This window comes from Cryptosporidium sp. chipmunk genotype I (assembly GCF_004936735.1).
Source record: "Cryptosporidium sp. chipmunk genotype I strain 37763 chromosome Unknown contig_26, whole genome shotgun sequence".
In the NCBI taxonomy this organism is placed as follows: Eukaryota; Apicomplexa; class Conoidasida; order Eucoccidiorida; family Cryptosporidiidae; genus Cryptosporidium; species Cryptosporidium sp. chipmunk genotype I.
The window spans coordinates 533,287-551,161 of record NW_027125588.1 but is presented as its reverse complement, the minus strand read 5'-3'; the positions used below and the strand labels follow the sequence as shown (position 1 = coordinate 551,161).

At 36.9% G+C, this 17,875-nt stretch overlaps 6 protein-coding genes across 6 annotated transcripts; 2 read left to right on the top strand and 4 right to left on the bottom strand.

Moving 5' to 3' along the window:
* Window positions 1-141: 141 nt before the first annotated feature.
* ELE39_002493 (uncharacterized protein) lies at window positions 142-1,222 on the bottom strand (the record flags this gene model as incomplete). Its single annotated transcript, XM_067345343.1, has 2 exons — window positions 142-550; window positions 612-1,222. 2 exons carry the CDS (start codon window positions 1,220-1,222, stop codon window positions 142-144), a joined length of 1,020 nt encoding a protein of 339 aa, XP_067202111.1.
* Window positions 1,223-1,677: 455 nt separating this feature from the next.
* Window positions 1,678-2,559, top strand: ELE39_002492 (uncharacterized protein; the record flags this gene model as incomplete). Its single annotated transcript, XM_067345342.1, has 1 exon — window positions 1,678-2,559. One exon carries the CDS (start codon window positions 1,678-1,680, stop codon window positions 2,557-2,559), a length of 882 nt encoding a protein of 293 aa, XP_067202110.1.
* A 619-nt stretch (window positions 2,560-3,178) lies between these two features.
* Window positions 3,179-8,773, top strand: ELE39_002491 (DNA-directed RNA polymerase III C1 subunit; the record flags this gene model as incomplete). Its single annotated transcript, XM_067345341.1, has 1 exon — window positions 3,179-8,773. The coding sequence occupies one exon, from the start codon at window positions 3,179-3,181 to the stop codon at window positions 8,771-8,773; it is 5,595 nt and encodes a 1,864-aa protein (XP_067202109.1).
* A 317-nt stretch (window positions 8,774-9,090) lies between these two features.
* Window positions 9,091-12,237, bottom strand: ELE39_002490 (alpha-glucan-branching enzyme; the record flags this gene model as incomplete). The annotated part of the gene is made up of 1 exon (XM_067345340.1): window positions 9,091-12,237. One exon carries the CDS (start codon window positions 12,235-12,237, stop codon window positions 9,091-9,093), a length of 3,147 nt encoding a protein of 1,048 aa, XP_067202108.1.
* A 1,017-nt stretch (window positions 12,238-13,254) lies between these two features.
* On the bottom strand, window positions 13,255-14,202 carry ELE39_002489 (26S proteasome-associated Mov34 MPN PAD-1; the record flags this gene model as incomplete). Its single annotated transcript, XM_067345339.1, has 1 exon — window positions 13,255-14,202. One exon carries the CDS (start codon window positions 14,200-14,202, stop codon window positions 13,255-13,257), a length of 948 nt encoding a protein of 315 aa, XP_067202107.1.
* Window positions 14,203-14,558: 356 nt separating this feature from the next.
* On the bottom strand, window positions 14,559-17,186 carry ELE39_002487 (uncharacterized protein; the record flags this gene model as incomplete). The annotated part of the gene is made up of 1 exon (XM_067345337.1): window positions 14,559-17,186. One exon carries the CDS (start codon window positions 17,184-17,186, stop codon window positions 14,559-14,561), a length of 2,628 nt encoding a protein of 875 aa, XP_067202105.1.
* Between the last annotated feature and the right edge of the window lie 689 nt (window positions 17,187-17,875).

The window sequence follows — 17,875 nt, the reverse complement described above, 5'->3', positions numbered from 1 at the left end:
GGCTTAGTCTCATAATAATAATATTTATCTATCAAATGTTATTCTCTACTCTTTGACGCTTATCTTGGATCAAACTTAATATAATGTTTACTAATAGCTTCTCTATACCTTCTTTTTTAAGATCTCGATCATATCTAAGGCTTAGGATTTCTTTCTATGTAGTTTTCGTAGCATTAAGTTAATTAAATTAGCTTTAACTAATTCTTTTTGAAATTGGGTACTATATCCCGATATCATAATTATAACACTTACCAATATGTCGTTAATTAAACTCAGTTTTTCCATCCAAGTAACCCAAATCTCAAATTGATCAACTGGATCAGGCTCTCTGAGTATCAGATACTCGTCATTCGAATTTAGACGACTTACATTCAATCCAAGATCCTTATCAGAAGACAAAATCTCAAAATACTCTTTCCTTTCTTCGGATTGAATCATTCTGAATCCAGCTCCAAAGAATATTGCAAATGATCCCTTCTTGTCTCCAAAAGATTTGAAAAAGTTCTCATTATTCAGCCTTAGTAAACGATACTTAATGTCAGATGGATCTCTATTTTAGGTTTAAATGTCCGATATTATCAGTCCAAATTGATCTATGCTGTATAACTTACCTTAAAATGGATATAAAGAGATCTGAAATTAATCCAATACAAACATAAAACTCCTTCAACTCTAATTCTTCTCTCAATAATAACAATATTCCAATACCAATAATCCTAAACTCATCGACTTGTAACTTTGAATAAACTTGAGTATCTTTAAACTCATTCAAAACTTCTCCATTCTCCAGGCCTCTGATAAAGCCAATCATCATGCCTATGTTCCTGTTCATCTCATCCAATCTCTCTTTCTCCTCTTGATTTAAACGCTCAAACTCTTCTTTCCTTCTTCTATCTTCATTTTCTTTCTCCCTTAACTTTTCCAATCGTCTCTTTTCTTCGAGATAAGTCTCTTGTATTCCTTCTTGTACTCTTCTTTGAAACTCTTCTTCTTTTCTCCTATTTTCCTCCTGGTCCATTTCCAATAGTCTCCTCATATGTTCAGCCTCTATACTCTCGTAAATCGGGTTCAATTGCTCCTCAAATATCTCATCTATATCTTCAAACCTTGAACACATATCCCTCATCTTTTCAAGCATCTTTGGCCCATATATCTGCTCAGAAGGATCCTTTATTGCTAGAAACTTCTTGTACTTACTAGTCTTACGAAGTAATACCTCCATTTTTGACTTCAATGCCACGTAATCCTGCAGTCCTTTCTCCAAATCATCTTTTTTAAATTCCAAGAGACTCCTTACCACATACTCTGCCTCTAAAAAGCACAAAGTCAAATAGAAAGTTAATTTGAATTTTCATTTCCCGTATTTTAGAGTCATTCTCCTCTCCTTCTATTCGTATATACACAAAGCACATTCCATATTGAAAAGAAACTATTACTAAATGCCTTGCTAAAGCATTCCAAAAAACCCAGCCAACTCTCAACACTCACAAATCAACTTACCCTCAAGCAAATGCAGAGTTTTCTGAGTCTCAGTCATCTCTTATTTCAGAGTCAACTTTTAGACTATTACTTGGTATTTTACCACATACATAGTTTTGGCGCCAACCACATTATAGGTATGGTCCCAAAAAAAAATGAGAGTAATAAATCCTTTCTACATTTTCTCTGATAAGAATCATGTTTAGGAAGAGAAATGTTAGCAAAGAGCAGATAAGAAAAGTTCAAGCTGACAATTCGGAGGAAAGTCAACCAAGAATACTGGAAGAAAGGATTTTTCAAGGGTCCTTAAATACAGATATTGATGAGATTAAAAGAAGGAACCAGCTAAAAAAAGATTCAAATGTCTTAAAGGACTCAGATTTTGAGAAAGATGAGAAAATGGACGAACTTGTTACTGTCTTTTCTCGCAAAAGTAATCAAAAGTTCGGTCACGGCAATATTCTAAACAACTACGACTTAGATTTACATGACCCGAATCCCCCTAAGAGGGAAACCTCCAAAAGCATTTACTCGGAGAAGAAGTACGAGACTCTGGAATCCAGGAATCCCAACATTAAGCTCACTCTAAGGATCGATTACCAACACGATATTTGTAAAGACTATAAAGAAACTGGATACTGTGGTTTCGGAGATACCTGCAAATTCCTTCATGATAGGAGCGATTTCAAAAGCGGTTGGCAACTTGATAGGGAGTGGGAAAAAGAACAGAGGAGAAAGAAACTGAAGATCGAGTCCATTTCTAATGGTAACCCCACCCCTCGAGATGGCAACCTTTCATCTAAATTTACCTGCCATAATCAACCTCCAAAAAAATGTCCTATCTGCAAAAAAAAGTGGAAATCTGATTCAAATCCCGTAGTTACACTCTGTAACCACTATTTCTGTGAAAAATGTGCCCTTAATCACTATATTAATACCTCCAAATGCTTTCAGTGTAGTCTTTCCACCAAAGGAACATTCAATATCGCATCTATACCTCAAGAACTCATCTCCGAATCTGAATCCAATAATTCCTCCGAATCTGATTCTCATAACTCCGACAATTTTCATTCATCTTAATTCAATTTTTCCCTGAAATTTATTTTCATTTGGGCGGGCTTTACATGCAAATTCCTTTTTTTCGATTATTAAGTTATATTATACCCTTTAATTTCCTCTCTTCTTTCAACAGTTTTTGATCGCTCTCCTTTATTTTTCAGAAAGGCACAGTTCACTCTACACTTTAAACTTGTTCATCCTCTACTTTTCCCAATCATTCTAATTCCTCTTAAAACTTTTTTATTTACCTGATTCTTTTTTTCCCCCATCCGGTTGCCATTATTCTAGTTAATGCTGACATAAATTTTAGGCGGGCTTTGCGCGAGTTTCTAATTAATTAAAGATGACTAAAAAGACTACCATTCTGGAAAATTAACTGATTTTGATCAATAAAGGGGCTCAAAGCGGAGGAAAAGAAGCAGAAGCAAAGAAAAGGTTAGATAGTATAGGCAAGACGCATTATAGCTTGGCTAAGATCAGGATTGAGCAATGAGATGAAAAGAGGAGGAAAAACTGGAGTTATTCATGGTAAAAATAGAAATTGTGCGATTCAAAGATTGTAGCAACAAGGGAAGAAGGAATAAAACGGAGTTAATTGTGATTTTTGGAGGAAATAGAGGAGATTAAATTAGAGTTAACTATGTCGACGCCTAGAACAAGAATTAAAGTTCTAGATAAAGAGCTTTTAATTCCAGAAAATGTGAATCTGAGTAAGGAAAATGTTGTCAATGTCTTTAAAAGACGTAATATTGAGGCTGTTGAGTTCTCTGCTATGGGAAAAGACGAAATTGCCAGATCCGCACATATGGAGGTTTTACACAGAGAGATTTACAAACCAATGACCAACATCCCGCTGCAAGGAGGAGTTTTGGACTCAAGATTGGGAGCTCATAGGGCAGACGTTCAGTGCTCAAGTTGTGGAGGGACTTTGAAGACTTGTGGAGGTCACTGGGGATACATTGATTTACAACAGCCAGTCTTTCATGTTGGATACTTTAAGCATTTATATGGTGTTTTGTGTTGTATCTGTAAGAACTGTGGAGCTTTTCTTCTTAAAGGAGAGGAGAAACTTCAACATCTTGCCAGGCTAAGGCAGTCATATTCCATTGCTCATTCCTATAGATTGCAGTTTAGGAAGCTGGTTGAGAGATGTAAGAAAGTCAAAACTTGTCCAAGATGTATGTCTCAGCAAGGCCAATTAAGAAGAACAATTAGGCCAACTTTGGATCAGTTCATGAAGTTAACTCATGCAATTAAAGTCGATGGCAAGGAGTATGTCGAGGATTTAACCCCCATCTTTGTTCAGACGCTTTTAGAAAGAGTTCCATATCAAGATTTGGATATTCTTGAGACTTTTAAGCCTGGAAATCTACTGATTTCACGTCTCCCTGTCCCACCTAATTGTATTAGACCCTCAGTTACAATGGGAGAATCAGGGAGTAATGAGGATGACTTGACGGTTATTCTGTCAGAAATCACCGATTTGAATAACATTATCAAGTCACAAATGAAGTCAGGATTTCAGACTTTTCAGTTACTTGGAAATTGGGAATTTCTTCAGCTTCAATGTACAAGGTTAATTAATGCTGATGCTCCAGGAGTAAATCAGCTCTTAGCTAGTAAGAACATTCCGAAAGCTGGGAGAGGAGTATGTCAAAGACTCAAAGGTAAAGAGGGACGCTTTAGAGGCAATCTTAGTGGTAAAAGAGTTGATTTCAGCGGAAGAACTGTCATTTCTCCAGATCCTAATATTGAAGTTGATGAGGTTGTGGTACCAATGATCATTGCAAAGAAGTTAACTTACCCTGAGAGAGTTAATGCTATTAATATTGACTCTTTAAGGGAGGCTGTTCTAAATGGACATGATATTTGGCCAGGAGCGTGTTATGTTTATAAAAGTAATGGAAGTAAATCCAGTCTTAGATATGCTAATAGAAGAGTTGTCTCTGAACGTCTTGAGATTGGAGACATTGTAGAAAGACATATGAAAACTGGAGATATCGTTCTCTTTAATAGACAACCAAGTTTACATAGACTTAGTATTATGTCCCACAAAGTAGTGGTTATGCCATGGAGAACTTTTAGATTCAATGAATGTGCTTGTGCTCCTTACAATGCAGATTTTGATGGAGACGAGATGAATCTCCATCTTCCTCAGAATGAGCTGGCTAGATCAGAGTCGAAACATTTGATGGGACTAATGAACAATTTGGTGACCCCAAGAAATGGAGAACCTTTGATAGCAGCAACTCAGGACTTTCTCTTAGGGATGTATGTACTAACAGGGAGGGATGTATTTTTGACAAGAGACCAGTTTTCCCAATATTGTTGTCACTTTTCAAATGGACAAATCCCAATGGAATTACCTCCTCCAACCATTCTAAAGCCTGTGGAGCTTTGGACAGGAAAGCAGGTATTTAACATGATACTGAGACCAAACTCTAATGAAAAGGAAAGAATCGACGTTTCATTTGAATTAAAGGAGAGAGACTATGACTCTAAGTCGGATTTGAAGGATCTTTGTCCGAACGAAGGTTATGTAGTGGTGAGACATTCAGAACTTTTAGCAGGAGCAATTGGAAAAAAGGTACTCGGAGGAGGATCTAAGGAAGGACTCTTCTTTTATATATTGCGTGAAAACAACGCAAGAAAGAGCTCAGAATGTATGGGACGTATTTCCAGATTTGTCTCACGGTATTTGGCTAATAAAGGAATGACAATTGGAATTGATGATGTTACTCCAAATGCTGAACTACTTGTAGCCAAGAAAAATCTATTAGAGAATGGGCACCAAAAGGTTCAGGATGAGATCAATTCATACGAAAAAGGGAAACTGACTCCTCATCCTGGTCTTTCACTTGAGGATACTTTAGAACTTAAAGTGAAGAAGATTTTGGACGATATTAGAAATGAAGCAGGAAAAGCTTCTCATATTAGTCTTCCTCCTTCGAACAAACCTCTCCTTATGTATCTATCAGGAGCAAAGGGCCAACTAATCAACATAGCTCAAATGGTTGCTTGTGTAGGTCAACAGAATGTTGCAGGACAAAGAATCCAAAACGGCTTCACCAACAGAACTCTTCCTCACTTCAAGATGAATTGTGTTGATGGAAGGAGCAGGGGATTTGTTGGGAATAGCTTCTTCTCAGGGCTGCAGCCAGATGAGTTTTTCTTTCATACAATGTCAGGGAGAGAAGGACTTGTGGATACTGCTGTTAAGACAGCTGAGACAGGATATATGCAAAGAAGACTTGTAAAAGCATTGGAGGATCTTTGTATAAAGTACGACCAAACAGTTAGAACAAGTGATGGACAGATCATCCAGTTCATTTATGGAGATGATGGACTTAATCCCATGCTTATGGAGGATAAGTTAGATCTCGTCAACTTTGGAAAACTTTTTAAACATGTTTACTCCCAAACCAAAGTCCATTTCAATTTTTACTTCCTGTTCAACAACTACCTCAACTTCCTGGAGAATCAACCCTTCAAAGAGGATACCACTAGTTCAGAAAGTTTAAAACCATCCATCTCTAGAAGATCAAAAAGAAAATCCTCAACAAATTCTTCCAATCCCAACTCCTCTCCAGAGCAATCGAAAAACGACCAAAAGATTCATCAATTTGAACTCCTTCCACCCTCAACTGAAGTCGTTAACCATCTTCTTTCCTTATTTGAGAACTATCTCTCTAATGGTTCTTTGGGACTTCTAAATAACCGCTTGGCGCCGGCGGATACACATGATGCACATACATGCACTCCAAATACCGTTGATTCGGGAGAGATTAATAGAAAGTTAATATTTGACGAGATAGATGAGTTGTTGGTCCAGGTTGAAAAAAGACGTGAGGAAAAGGAGAGAAGGATGAAACAACAGAAGGAGGATGAGGAGAGGAGAAGAGCCAGGAAGAAGACGGGAGAGAACGTTACAAGGTCAAAGCTTAGGAAGATGGTGGATATAAAAGAGGAAAAACAGCAAGAGGAGAAGTGGGATCAGGAGTGTGAGGAGAAAGAGGAGAAACATGAGGAGGAGAATGGTAACGTTAAGGAGGAACAACAGGAAGAACAGAGCTTACAAGACTTTCTGCTTTCCTCTCCTTATTGTAGTCAAAGCCTCAGCCAGATAATCTTTGATCCAAAGTACTTTGAGAATGAGTATAAGGAGATTCCGAAGTCCGTGATGGATAAGTTGGCGACTTTGAAGATTTGGTACACAAAGAATGGACTAGAGTGGTGTAGGAGGAACGAGACATGTATTTGTATGAGAAATAGTGTTCTTGCTCATTATTTGATCTACAAGTACTTGCCTATTATGGACACAAATGTTCCTCTGATTCCCTTTGAGATGATGAAATGGGTGGAATTCTTGATTAGGATGACAAGAGAGCTCGTTCCAAACTCACTTTTGATTCACCAGAAGATTTCTATTTTGGAGTCTCCGACTCACCAGGAAAAGACTCATGAGCTGAATATTTTCTCTAATAATATGAGGAAGTTTTTGGTTTCTCATATTGAGAAGATTTCAAGGTATAGAAGAGATCAGGGAGAAAAGGAGGGACTCAAATTCGAGGAGTACATGCAAATAATGGAAGATTTTGGTACTGATTCCAGATTAGACTCTGAATGGTTTAAGCAAATACTTCAACAGGATCCAAACGTTTCCAGAATTGCATTTTTAGGAAGATCTCGGGAACTTGGTGAGTTCACCAAGTATATCCGAAGATTCTACTCTGGAATGATCCTTAATAGAGACAGACTTGAAACAGAATACGTACAAAAAGAAGAGGAGAGCCTTGCAGGTAGGAAGAGAAGTTTGGAAGCAGGTTCCACTGTTAATGTTACAACTACTTCGAAGAGGAGGATTATTGATGAGGAAGGAGAATCTGGGATTTTTTTATCTCCCTGCTCTTCAGAGTTTAGGCCTATAAGATATAATCTGGACTATGCTATTACTATTAGACAAATGTATGAGTTCATTAGAGAGAGCTGGAACAAGTACATGAAAGCAATCACAGAACCAGGAGAAGCTGTTGGAGCAATTGCTGCTCAGTCAATTGGAGAACCAGGAACTCAGATGACTTTAAAAACCTTCCACTTTGCAGGAGTTGCTAGTATGAATGTTACTTTGGGAGTGCCAAGAATTAAGGAGATCATTAATGCTGCTACAAAGATTCTAACCCCTATTATTGAAGCTAAACTCGAAAACGATTCAGACTTTAATTATGCCCAAATTGTTAAAGGATCTATTGTAAAAACACTCTTGAATGAGGTAGTCTCTGATATTGAGGAACTTTACTCACCAAATGGAGTGTTCATCAACATTAATCTTAACGAAGAAACCATTAAAAACCATTATCTTGACATTAATGCATACACTGTAAGAGACTCCATCATTAGCCACGGACCTATCTCAAAGATTAAACTAAAACTGGAAGATATTCAAGTTCTTGATCTTTGGAAACTCTCCATTTTAATTGGTGGTGGAATTTCCCAAATTGGATCTTCATCATCGTTATACGGTACTGGTAATAGTACCGGTAGTTTAACAAATACTGGATTGGGAAATACAATGAATGTTTATTTTCAGACACAACTACTTAGAAAAGGTTTACAGAATGTAGTAGTTAGTGGTATACCGGGAATAAGAAGAAGTGTAATTAGACAAGATGATAAGGAAGACCTTATAACTGGAGAGAAGAGAAAGTGCTACAGTCTTGCAGTTGAAGGATATGGGCTCTTAAAGCTGATGGGTATTAACGGTATTATCGGTACTACAACGGTATCAAATCATGTAATGGAGGTTAGGGAAGTACTTGGAGTTGAGGCAGCTAGAAAAGTAATTATTCAAGAAGTACAGAAATGTATGGACGCTTATAGTATGGATATTGATCTAAGACATATACAGTTATTAGCTGATATCATGACTTTTAGAGGGGACGTTTTGGGTATTTCTAGATTCGGTATTCAAAAGATGCGTACTTCAACACTTATGTTGGCATCCTTTGAGGAGACAAATGAACACTTATTTGAAGCAGCTTTTCAAAATAGAGTTGATCCGGTGTTTGGCGTTAGTGAATGCGTTATAATGGGCAAGCCGATAAAAATCGGTACCGGATCTTTTGACATCCTTTATAACTCTCCTCCAAATGTACAAAAAAGCAAATTATTTCTGAATGGGAGCAAGAAAGACTCTGTTGGAAGACTTTCACAGTTTTTAAGTAGTATTAAAAAATAGGCTCTGTCCCAATACTATTATTAAATAGCGGATAAGCAGTTCTCAGAGATTTCCTTTGGTTTCTTTTTAAGGTTATATACGATTAGCTGAACTTAACATAGGGATATAAGATTCATCAAAGTAGAGTTCCTCGATTAGGGCTTCAGCAATGTAAGATTTTATATATGAGCAAGAGTATTTCTGGAATTGAGGTGATTTTGAATTTGAATCTCATTTCTTTTTTTTTAGGTGGTAGCGAGAGAAATAGATAGGGATGAGGGAAGGATATATTCAAGAATTCCAGTTAAATTCTGATGTTGTATTTAGGAATGTGAAATTCAGCTGGTTGAAATACTTTGATTGCTTTCCTGTTGTTCCGTATAATTTTTCTTTTTTAAGTCATTTTCATCAGGATTAAATAAAGGTTTTAAATATATACAAGAGAACTCGGGAATATCAATCCAGAGACAATAGTCCCAGCCAACCCTTCCTCCGTGAGAAGCATACACAGTGGAGTTGTTTCCAGGACCAAACATCGCCCCTCCATACTTCCAATCGTCCGAATTAAGCATGACAAGCCACTCCTTGCCATGGGGAACTCCAATTGGATAGTGGTTGTATCGCCTCGAGCTAAAGTTGCAAATTACCACAACATCGTTATACCATTCTTTGTATTTTCTAAGGAAAGCAATGATACAGTCTTGAGAGTTTTCACAATCTACCCACTGAAAGTTCCAGGACTCGTCATCACCAGCATGGAGGCTAACGTTGTTCTTGTAAACAGCTAATAAATCACTTAGGAAAATGCAAACCTTCTTTCTCACGTCCTCCTCTCCCTCATGCCAATCAACAGATCTATTCTCTTTCCACTCTCTCCCCTGAGCAATTTCAGCTCCTTGGAAAAGCAAAGGACGACCAGGCATCCCGACCTGATATCCAAAAAGTGTCTTTAATGTCCTAATTCTATCCATATAAGGGGCTCCAGTGAATCCACACTTATCAAGTAAACTTCCCTTGCCATTAACAACTTCGTCATGGCTTAAAGGTAAAACCCAATTTTCATGGGACATGTAAAGTCCCCTAAATGTAAGCTTATTATGCTTACTGCTTTTATTGTCAGGAGGAGTGTACAAGTAACTTAGGGTATCATTCATCCATCCCAAATCCCATTTAGCGTCAAATCCAAGTCCTCCGTCTTTGTGTGTAACACCCTGCCAGGCAGTGCTTTCTTCAGCCATAGTGAAAACACCAGGGAACTCTTTATGGATGACCCAATTGAGCTCTTGTAGAAGACTAACAGCTTCAAGATTTGCATCTCCTCCAAATTCATTGGGAATCCACTCACCATTAGGCCTTAAGTAATTTCTGTACAACATGGAGCTAACTGCATCAATTCGAAGTCCATCAATATGGTAACGACGCAGCCAATGGTATGCAGCTCCAAGCAGGAAAGAACGGACCTCATTTCTTCTAAAGTTGAAGACGGCAGTTCCCCACTGCTTGTGCTCGCCTTCTCTTGGATCTCCATACTCGTAGGTCGGAGTTCCATCATAATATACCAATCCCCAAGCATCCTTGCAAAAGTGAGCAGGAACAAAGTCGATAAAGACTCCAATATTGGCCTTGTGAAGCTCGTTAACCAAGTATTTAAAGTCATCAGGAGTACCTAAACGACTATATGGAGCATATTGTCCAGTAACTTGATATCCCCAGCTTCCTTCAAAAGGATGTTGAGCAAGAGGGAGAAACTCAACATGAGTGAAGTTGAGATTTCTAACGTGCTCGACAAGTCTCTCTGCAATTTCTCTGTATCCCAAGTAGTCTCCATTTTCTCTCCTCATCCAGCTTGGAAGATGAACCTCGTAAATTGACATAGGCTGTCTTCTCATCTCACCCTTAGAACCCAAGTGTTCTCTCTTCTTTATCCATTCCTGATCCTCCCAACAGAAACGGTCAGACTCATCTTTGTATGAATCATCACAAGCGCTTATGATGGACGCATATCGTGGAGGAACTTCATACTCTTGTGAGTAGGGATCAATTTTAACAAACACTTCATTTGACTGGGAATGTATTTCGTACCCATACTTCTCACCTGGTCCCAGGTGTGGAATAAACAATTCCCAGATTCCAACTCCATGACGAAATCGCATGGGATTTACTCTTCCATCCCAGGAATTCCAATCTCCAACCACACGGACATATTTGGCGTGGGGTGCCCAAACTGAGAACCTTACCCCTTTTACTCCATTATATTCAATAATATGGGACCCCAGGATATTGTCAACATGCCAACAGCTACCTGATTGGAAAAGTTCCATATCACCATCTGACAGCAGTAATCCAAATGAGTATGTGTCTCTAATAGCGAAGATCTTACCAGAATTATCTCCATTGTATTCAACCAGTAGCTCATAATACAACTTCCTCACACATTCTTGAGAGTTAATGTTGTCATGTACGTAACAATTACAAGCTTCATCTGAGCTGCATGCTGCACTTCTAATATTCTTTTTATTTCTCGGGATATTTGAAGATACCAAGTTTGATTGATTAAATTTAAGTTTGGGCACTTCATTTTCTGTATAGAACTCTCTACTCAGAGCCGAACCTGCTGCTGATTTATTCACGGTATTTACAATAATGTTAGAACATTTTTTCTCCTTCATTGAGTTGAAATCGGTAGTAATTTCCTTTTTCCCAGAAACAATCGTATTTTTATTTGTTTTATTATTAGCTACAGACCCAACATCTGAAAACTTATCGGTAGAATAATCGTCCTTGTTTTGGTTTCCCATTCTTTTATTTTCAATATTAGAATTTCCCAAATTCTCATCATATCCACAAAAGTGAGTTCTGCACGTAGATATCTTCTCTTTGAGTGTCTTAAAGGCCTTCTCAAACATCCAACTTGGATGACCATCAATATATCTTTGTTCCATCTCAACAGGTGCATTGTCAGTACCAATGCAAGAAAATGAGCAATCAATTGCCTTAATCTGAATTCTTCTAGCGTTCCTGACCCATGCCCTAACAACATAATATTCATACTTACCATCATCCCCGAACTTTTGATACCCAAGAACCCCAAATGGTTCAGGATGTATAGCTCTGTTCAAAAGATGCAAATCATGGTCCAATATTTTTCCGTCATCTGGAACTCTATCCAAGGCTTCGTAAACGTCACCTCGCTCATCTGGAATTGAAGCCATTGAACTTGAATATGAAGTTGGACTATTTGCTGCAGTTGGAACACTACTTTCAATTCTAGAATTGTCCCTAGATGAAACGGATAGTGAGTCACTCTTTTCCAGACTCTGTGTTGGGCTAGAGATACTCTTACTCGTGATCAATACTTCGCCTGTAAATTTACTGCTGTTTTTTACTTTACACTCAGTCTTTTGTTTCCCATATAATGATGTGTCAATCTTTTGTTCTTTCAATGACTTCATGTTATACTTTTGCAAAACTCCTCTTGTTGACATTTCTCACAGACCTTTCATACAATAAAATCACGTCTAAAAGCTTTATCTAAAAGAAAAATTGATCATAAATCTCTATCTTATATTCAAAAAAAAAGATAGTTTATGTTTCTAATCAACACTTTAAATCTTCTTTCGATTGTACTTGAAATTCCTATATACAAATTATACTGTGTTTTCATAAATTATATAAAATATAAACCAATTAACCAAAAATTAATATCTTAAACCTTATATCCTTTTCTTTTCCTAAATCTCTTCACCAAATCCCTTTCGTGTGAGCACTAACTTATTTTCTCTTCGCCTTTTTACCACCTCTTAGGCCGTGTTAAACAAGAATACAAATAGTTGGTAGTTAAAAAGCTCTTCAATTCTTTCAACCTTCCTTTTGTATTTGTACTTTGATTTTAACAGTGAGGAAAATATATAAATCTTTCAACCCTATTATACAATCTTTATTTTCCCTTTATTTAATGATTTATGGGGGGGCCCACTATCGAAAAAATGTTATCACTTTTTTACGAGCCTTGAAAAATTCAGTTCAATTTATTGGATTTTTTCCCCATTAAAATATTGCCACTCAAAATTTCATTTGTACTATTAGTTTAATAATAGTAACAGCAATATTACTATTAATAGTTTTATTTATTCACTTTAATTTATGAAACCTTTAGCCCACTCTTTCCTAAACTTGAAATAAAAACAAATTCATTTTTTTCCTGATAAAAATTAATTATTAAATATTCCAAATGCATAATTAATATCCACTTCCATTTTTGCCGTCCATCTATTTCACACGTAACTCACTTACAAATTTTGTACTACCGGTATACAAAGCACTTGCATTGTCCACATGGGAGCTTGCATGCATGTAACTCTAAAAAAAACACGTAATGTAGAGAAATTTTATTGAAACAAGAACAATAGCAAAAAGACGAATAAAGAAGTTGATGTAGTGTATAAAACGCATTAGTAATACAATAATTTCAAATAATTTCCAGTGTTTTATGCTATAACATATTAAAATACGGAAGAAGCAATGTTTGATTTAAGAATCTGGAGAATGTTATCAGTCAAAACTGTTTCAACATCAGCATTCAACCTTTTCTTAGCATCAACCTTACCAACATTTTCTAATTCGAGTTCTTTCGAAGTCTTTGACAACTCTAGCTTGGTAGATTCGTGATATTGCTTGCTAGTTTCACAAATTCTCTTGATTATCTTGTTAGTCCTTTCGTTAAAGCTTTCCTCCTTGTCGCATCTTAATGGCTCGCTCCATGTGGGTTTGTGGAGGTTCAAAAGCATTTTCTGCTCCAAAAGGTTTTTTCTGTATCTAATAGCAATAGAATAGTAATTTCGGTTAAGTCCGTGAACTAGAGCTGTTATTGAAGGTTTCTGGAGATGCCCTATATTAGAAGTTGTCTGCCTAGGCTCCTGGCCTGCAATCACTGAATGAGGACTGATTAGTCTAAAACAATCAATCACAACTTTCCCTTTCACAGACTGAATTGGATCTACGACAATACCTACTGCTCTGGGATTTAACTGTTCAAAACTTTGCTGAGTGCTTACATCTGTGCCTGAAAACCAGCATCCAAAACCTGGATGGGAGTGATACCATCCCACAACCAACTCCGACCTTCCAACTCTTTTTAGCATTTCCAACATATCTGTCTGGTAAACTGGGTCTACAGCTTCTACGCTTACACTGTTTCCCGATTGAGGCATTGAAAATACATCCACCACACGTACTGAGTAATCATCAATGAATTCTCCCAATAAAAGTCCCATTACTTCCATTGGCACGCCTGCTCTCCCATGCTTCAACATCTTTAATAAAGCCAATGATGATATATATACCTGTTCTGATGTATCTGGTATCGGAGCGTCCGGATCTTGTGCCATTAAACCTCCAAAACCATGCAAATTACCCAACATACTACGCAAATTAGATGGAAGTCCTGACATTTTCTTATCACCTGCCACAAACTAACAAATCAATTCCTTGCTTCTTCTTTTTATCAAGAAACTTTCTCCTGAACCTATTTAACTCTAATTTTTCCCCCCCCCCCAAAAATTCACAAAATTTTAATCTCTTATTATTTCCCTACTTGTATTTATTAACCTCACATAAATATTTTAACCCCCATAACCTAATTTGGCGCCTGAAACGCCCGCCGCTTGTCATCTAATCCTAAAAAAAGGAGTCGATTATAACAAAATGTTTGAATGAAAAAAAAATAAAGTTGATCAATTCTAATCTAGACAAAGGCATAATTTAGATGGGTGAGGAGTAAGCCATTTATATCTAGTATAATCATTATTCACTCACTCATCCAAGCTTTATGGTTTCGTTTAGAAGTGGGCTTAATGATCGTAAAGTCTAAAACTACGTCATAAACCCATTTCGGAGTCACCTGGATCGAATGAGTCTCTCCATGTGTGTTTTGCACCTTGCTTGCTTGCTTTTTCGGGACCGATTTCTTAATCTTCAAAGCATTAGGGTCTGATTCATCACAAATTATTATGTAGTCTGCCAATAGTGGATCTTGAACAAACGAAGCATTCCCTAAAGTAGCTAAACGAGTGCATAGTTTGAAGTGGTTGTTTCCAGGGGGCCCAACGATAAAAAGTTTTGTCTTGCAAAAAATCCCTTCACTAATGTAGAGCCTGGATTCTAGAGAAGGAAGACCCTTGACGAGTTCAAACTTAGTTTCAAATGAATTATCAGGCCAGGTATTCTTCTTTGTTAAATAATCAATCATTCCTTCTGACACAATCATCACGTTGCTTACTATGGATAAAAGCAGTTTTGGATGATAAGCATTCATTATGAAGTCTTTTGAGATTACTAGAAATGAAATAGATTCCCAGTCCTTGTAATGTTTGGGCCAAAGCATAAACTCAATCTTTTCAATATGCTTAGGAGTCTTCACATTCTTGATCATATTTGATATTTTAGCTTCAAGTCTCTTATTGTCATGCTCATCTTTCCCAAGACAGCTTAGAATCAAGGCTTGTTCGTTTCCCCGTAAATCGATATTTTCATCATCGTCTTCCTCGTATCCGATTCTGTGATTGTTTTTTGTCACCTCCTCTCCATCTGATTCTAATGCACTAAACCTCTTTTTCTTAATTGAACTGCTTAAGCCCTCTCCGGGGCCACACTCCTTTCTTTTGCTTTGAAAGCTTGTGTCCTTCATCATTTCTTGTATTTGTTTGAATACTATATGGTCAAACATGCTAGAAAAGTAAAACTCCAAACTTCCTCTGCATGTATTAATTACCTTTGAGAACTGATCTATAGGTATTCTCCAGCTTTTCTCGTGTGAGTCCCACATTACTGAGATCTTATTGTTTCTGAGAGTCTTAATTAGTTCACTATAGTGATGTTCATCAATCCCTTCTTTAGCAAATGTAAGCTTAAAACTCTGGTCTTGGAACTTCTCTGAATTTCCTCTACATATTTCAGTTATAATACTTAAATGAAATTTGATACTCAATCTGTACCACGTCCCTTGAGAGGATTTTGGTAGCAGATTCCTCCAGTTCTCCAATTCATCCATAGAAAACAGCAGTTCATGATCCAAATCAATTCTGTTTCCATTTATTAACAGAGCTAAAACGTTTTTGTCTATAGTTCCTCCAAGGAATTCAACCATACAGACTGACTCATAAAGTGTCTCAATTGGAAGTAGCCATAACTTATTCTCGTTGTCATATTTTCTACCCTTAATACATGCTTTAATCATATGAATGATTTCCCTATCATATTTAGTTTGAAGCTTAAGGAAAAAGTCCCTTTTGTTTTCAATGTACAAATAGCAATGTGATTTATCCGAATCCTTGAATCTACTTTCAAGAAACTTGAATTCCCTAGACTTATCTTTGCCTTGAATATACTTAACCATCTCCAAATACCTTATATTGGCTTGATTAGTTTGTGTATCATGATCTTTATTGGTCAGAATCTCATCCTCTGACAATGATTCCAAGCTTGGACTATATTCCTGTGGGTCTTTTCTTCCCATTTTGATTGTCTCATGACTAATTTGAAAATCTCTTGTTTGTCTCATCTCTAATTTTTCTATAGAGTGTAAAATCTTTGTTTCGTGGGTTGGCTTGTCTCTTAATGCCTTTCTTTCGAACTTTACTAGTATTCTCAAAGGCAGACAGCTTTCTTCATTCCCTCCAACATACTCAATAATAGATGAATCTTTATTATTAACAAGTCTATCCGTAAATGTCAAAGAGGTCTGCCAAAATTGAATAATCATCAGGACCTTTGCAGATCCCCATTCACAACTGATCAAGTCTTTATAAGTCTCAAGTTTTTTCCAGTCTGGAGTTGACCTAAATAACTCACTTTTGACAAAGTAGTCCTCTTCGTCCCAAATTGGTTTCTGATCTCTAAACCAGTCAAGTATTTTGGATCTATCAATACTGCTAGAGACTTTAAAACGGTTTAGATTACACTCATTTTCGTTATTGTACTCAGATTCTTGACGAAGAGCTAATAGTCGAGATGTATTTGTGCTATCCTCCCTTAAGACCTTTTCTATCACATGAGACAAACTAAAAGCCTCTCTAATTGCCTCTCTAACACCTTCTTGCTTAATTGGGATCTCTCTGTATGTAGGCTCACCAATGTCTCCCAGTAACATGTCAATCTGATTACTGTTTGTTGGATTCTTTACTTTAGTGGCCTTCTTCATTTCGAAAGGGACATTTTCTCCAGTACTAAGTCCGATACCAACAAATTCGTATGGGATTTCACATTCCCTTCTTGGGATCCCAAAGTATCCAATTCTAGATTTAACCTCAGAATTGCATTGATTACTATAGCAAATATCAAAGTCCTCTCTTAGAGCTTCCTCTGGGAGTTTCAAAAAGCTGTGTAAGAACTTCCTGGCTGCTGTTACATGTATGCAGTGCTTTCCTTCAAAGCTCATTTCAATTTGTTTCAGTTTTAACTTATTTATTCAACCAGGACTCGGAATCTCATTTCCAGAAAAGCTTGCAAGTTGACTTATAATAGGCGAGAAAATCCAAAATCTGAAAAATCTATTCCATCACTAAAACCTCCAAATTATTATAAGCAAAAAGAATCTTCTTTATTCACCTAATTACAGTTCACTTTAATTTTTACCAATTTCTCCTTTCTAGTTTCTTTTTCTACTCACAGTATCATGTATTGCTTTGGCGCCAGAAAAAGTAAGGTACCTTAAATGGAGAATTGCGAGAAAAAAAAAGAGATAAATGTCAGGGAGTTAAGCAATGACACGAACATGTTAATATGTGAGGTAATCATAGAGGAAATTGCGTGGTTTAATGGACGAACAGCTAGAAAGAAAGAAATTCAGAATATAATGTGGAGCTTAAAGTCATAGAATACTACTGCTTATTCACTGAAAATAGCAACTCCAAGTCACCTAATAAATAGTTTACTTTGACTTATCAGCCTCAGACTTGATTCTCATATTTAACAGAGGATCTCTCCCGGTATTTGGAGCAGTCTTAATCATGAAATATAGGAAAACTATCAAAGTTGCAACTAGGGAAAAACTCAACCAGAGTGTAATCTGTATGCTTGTTGCATCTCTTGGGACAGATTGAGCCTGAAAGATAAAGGAGAGCCAAG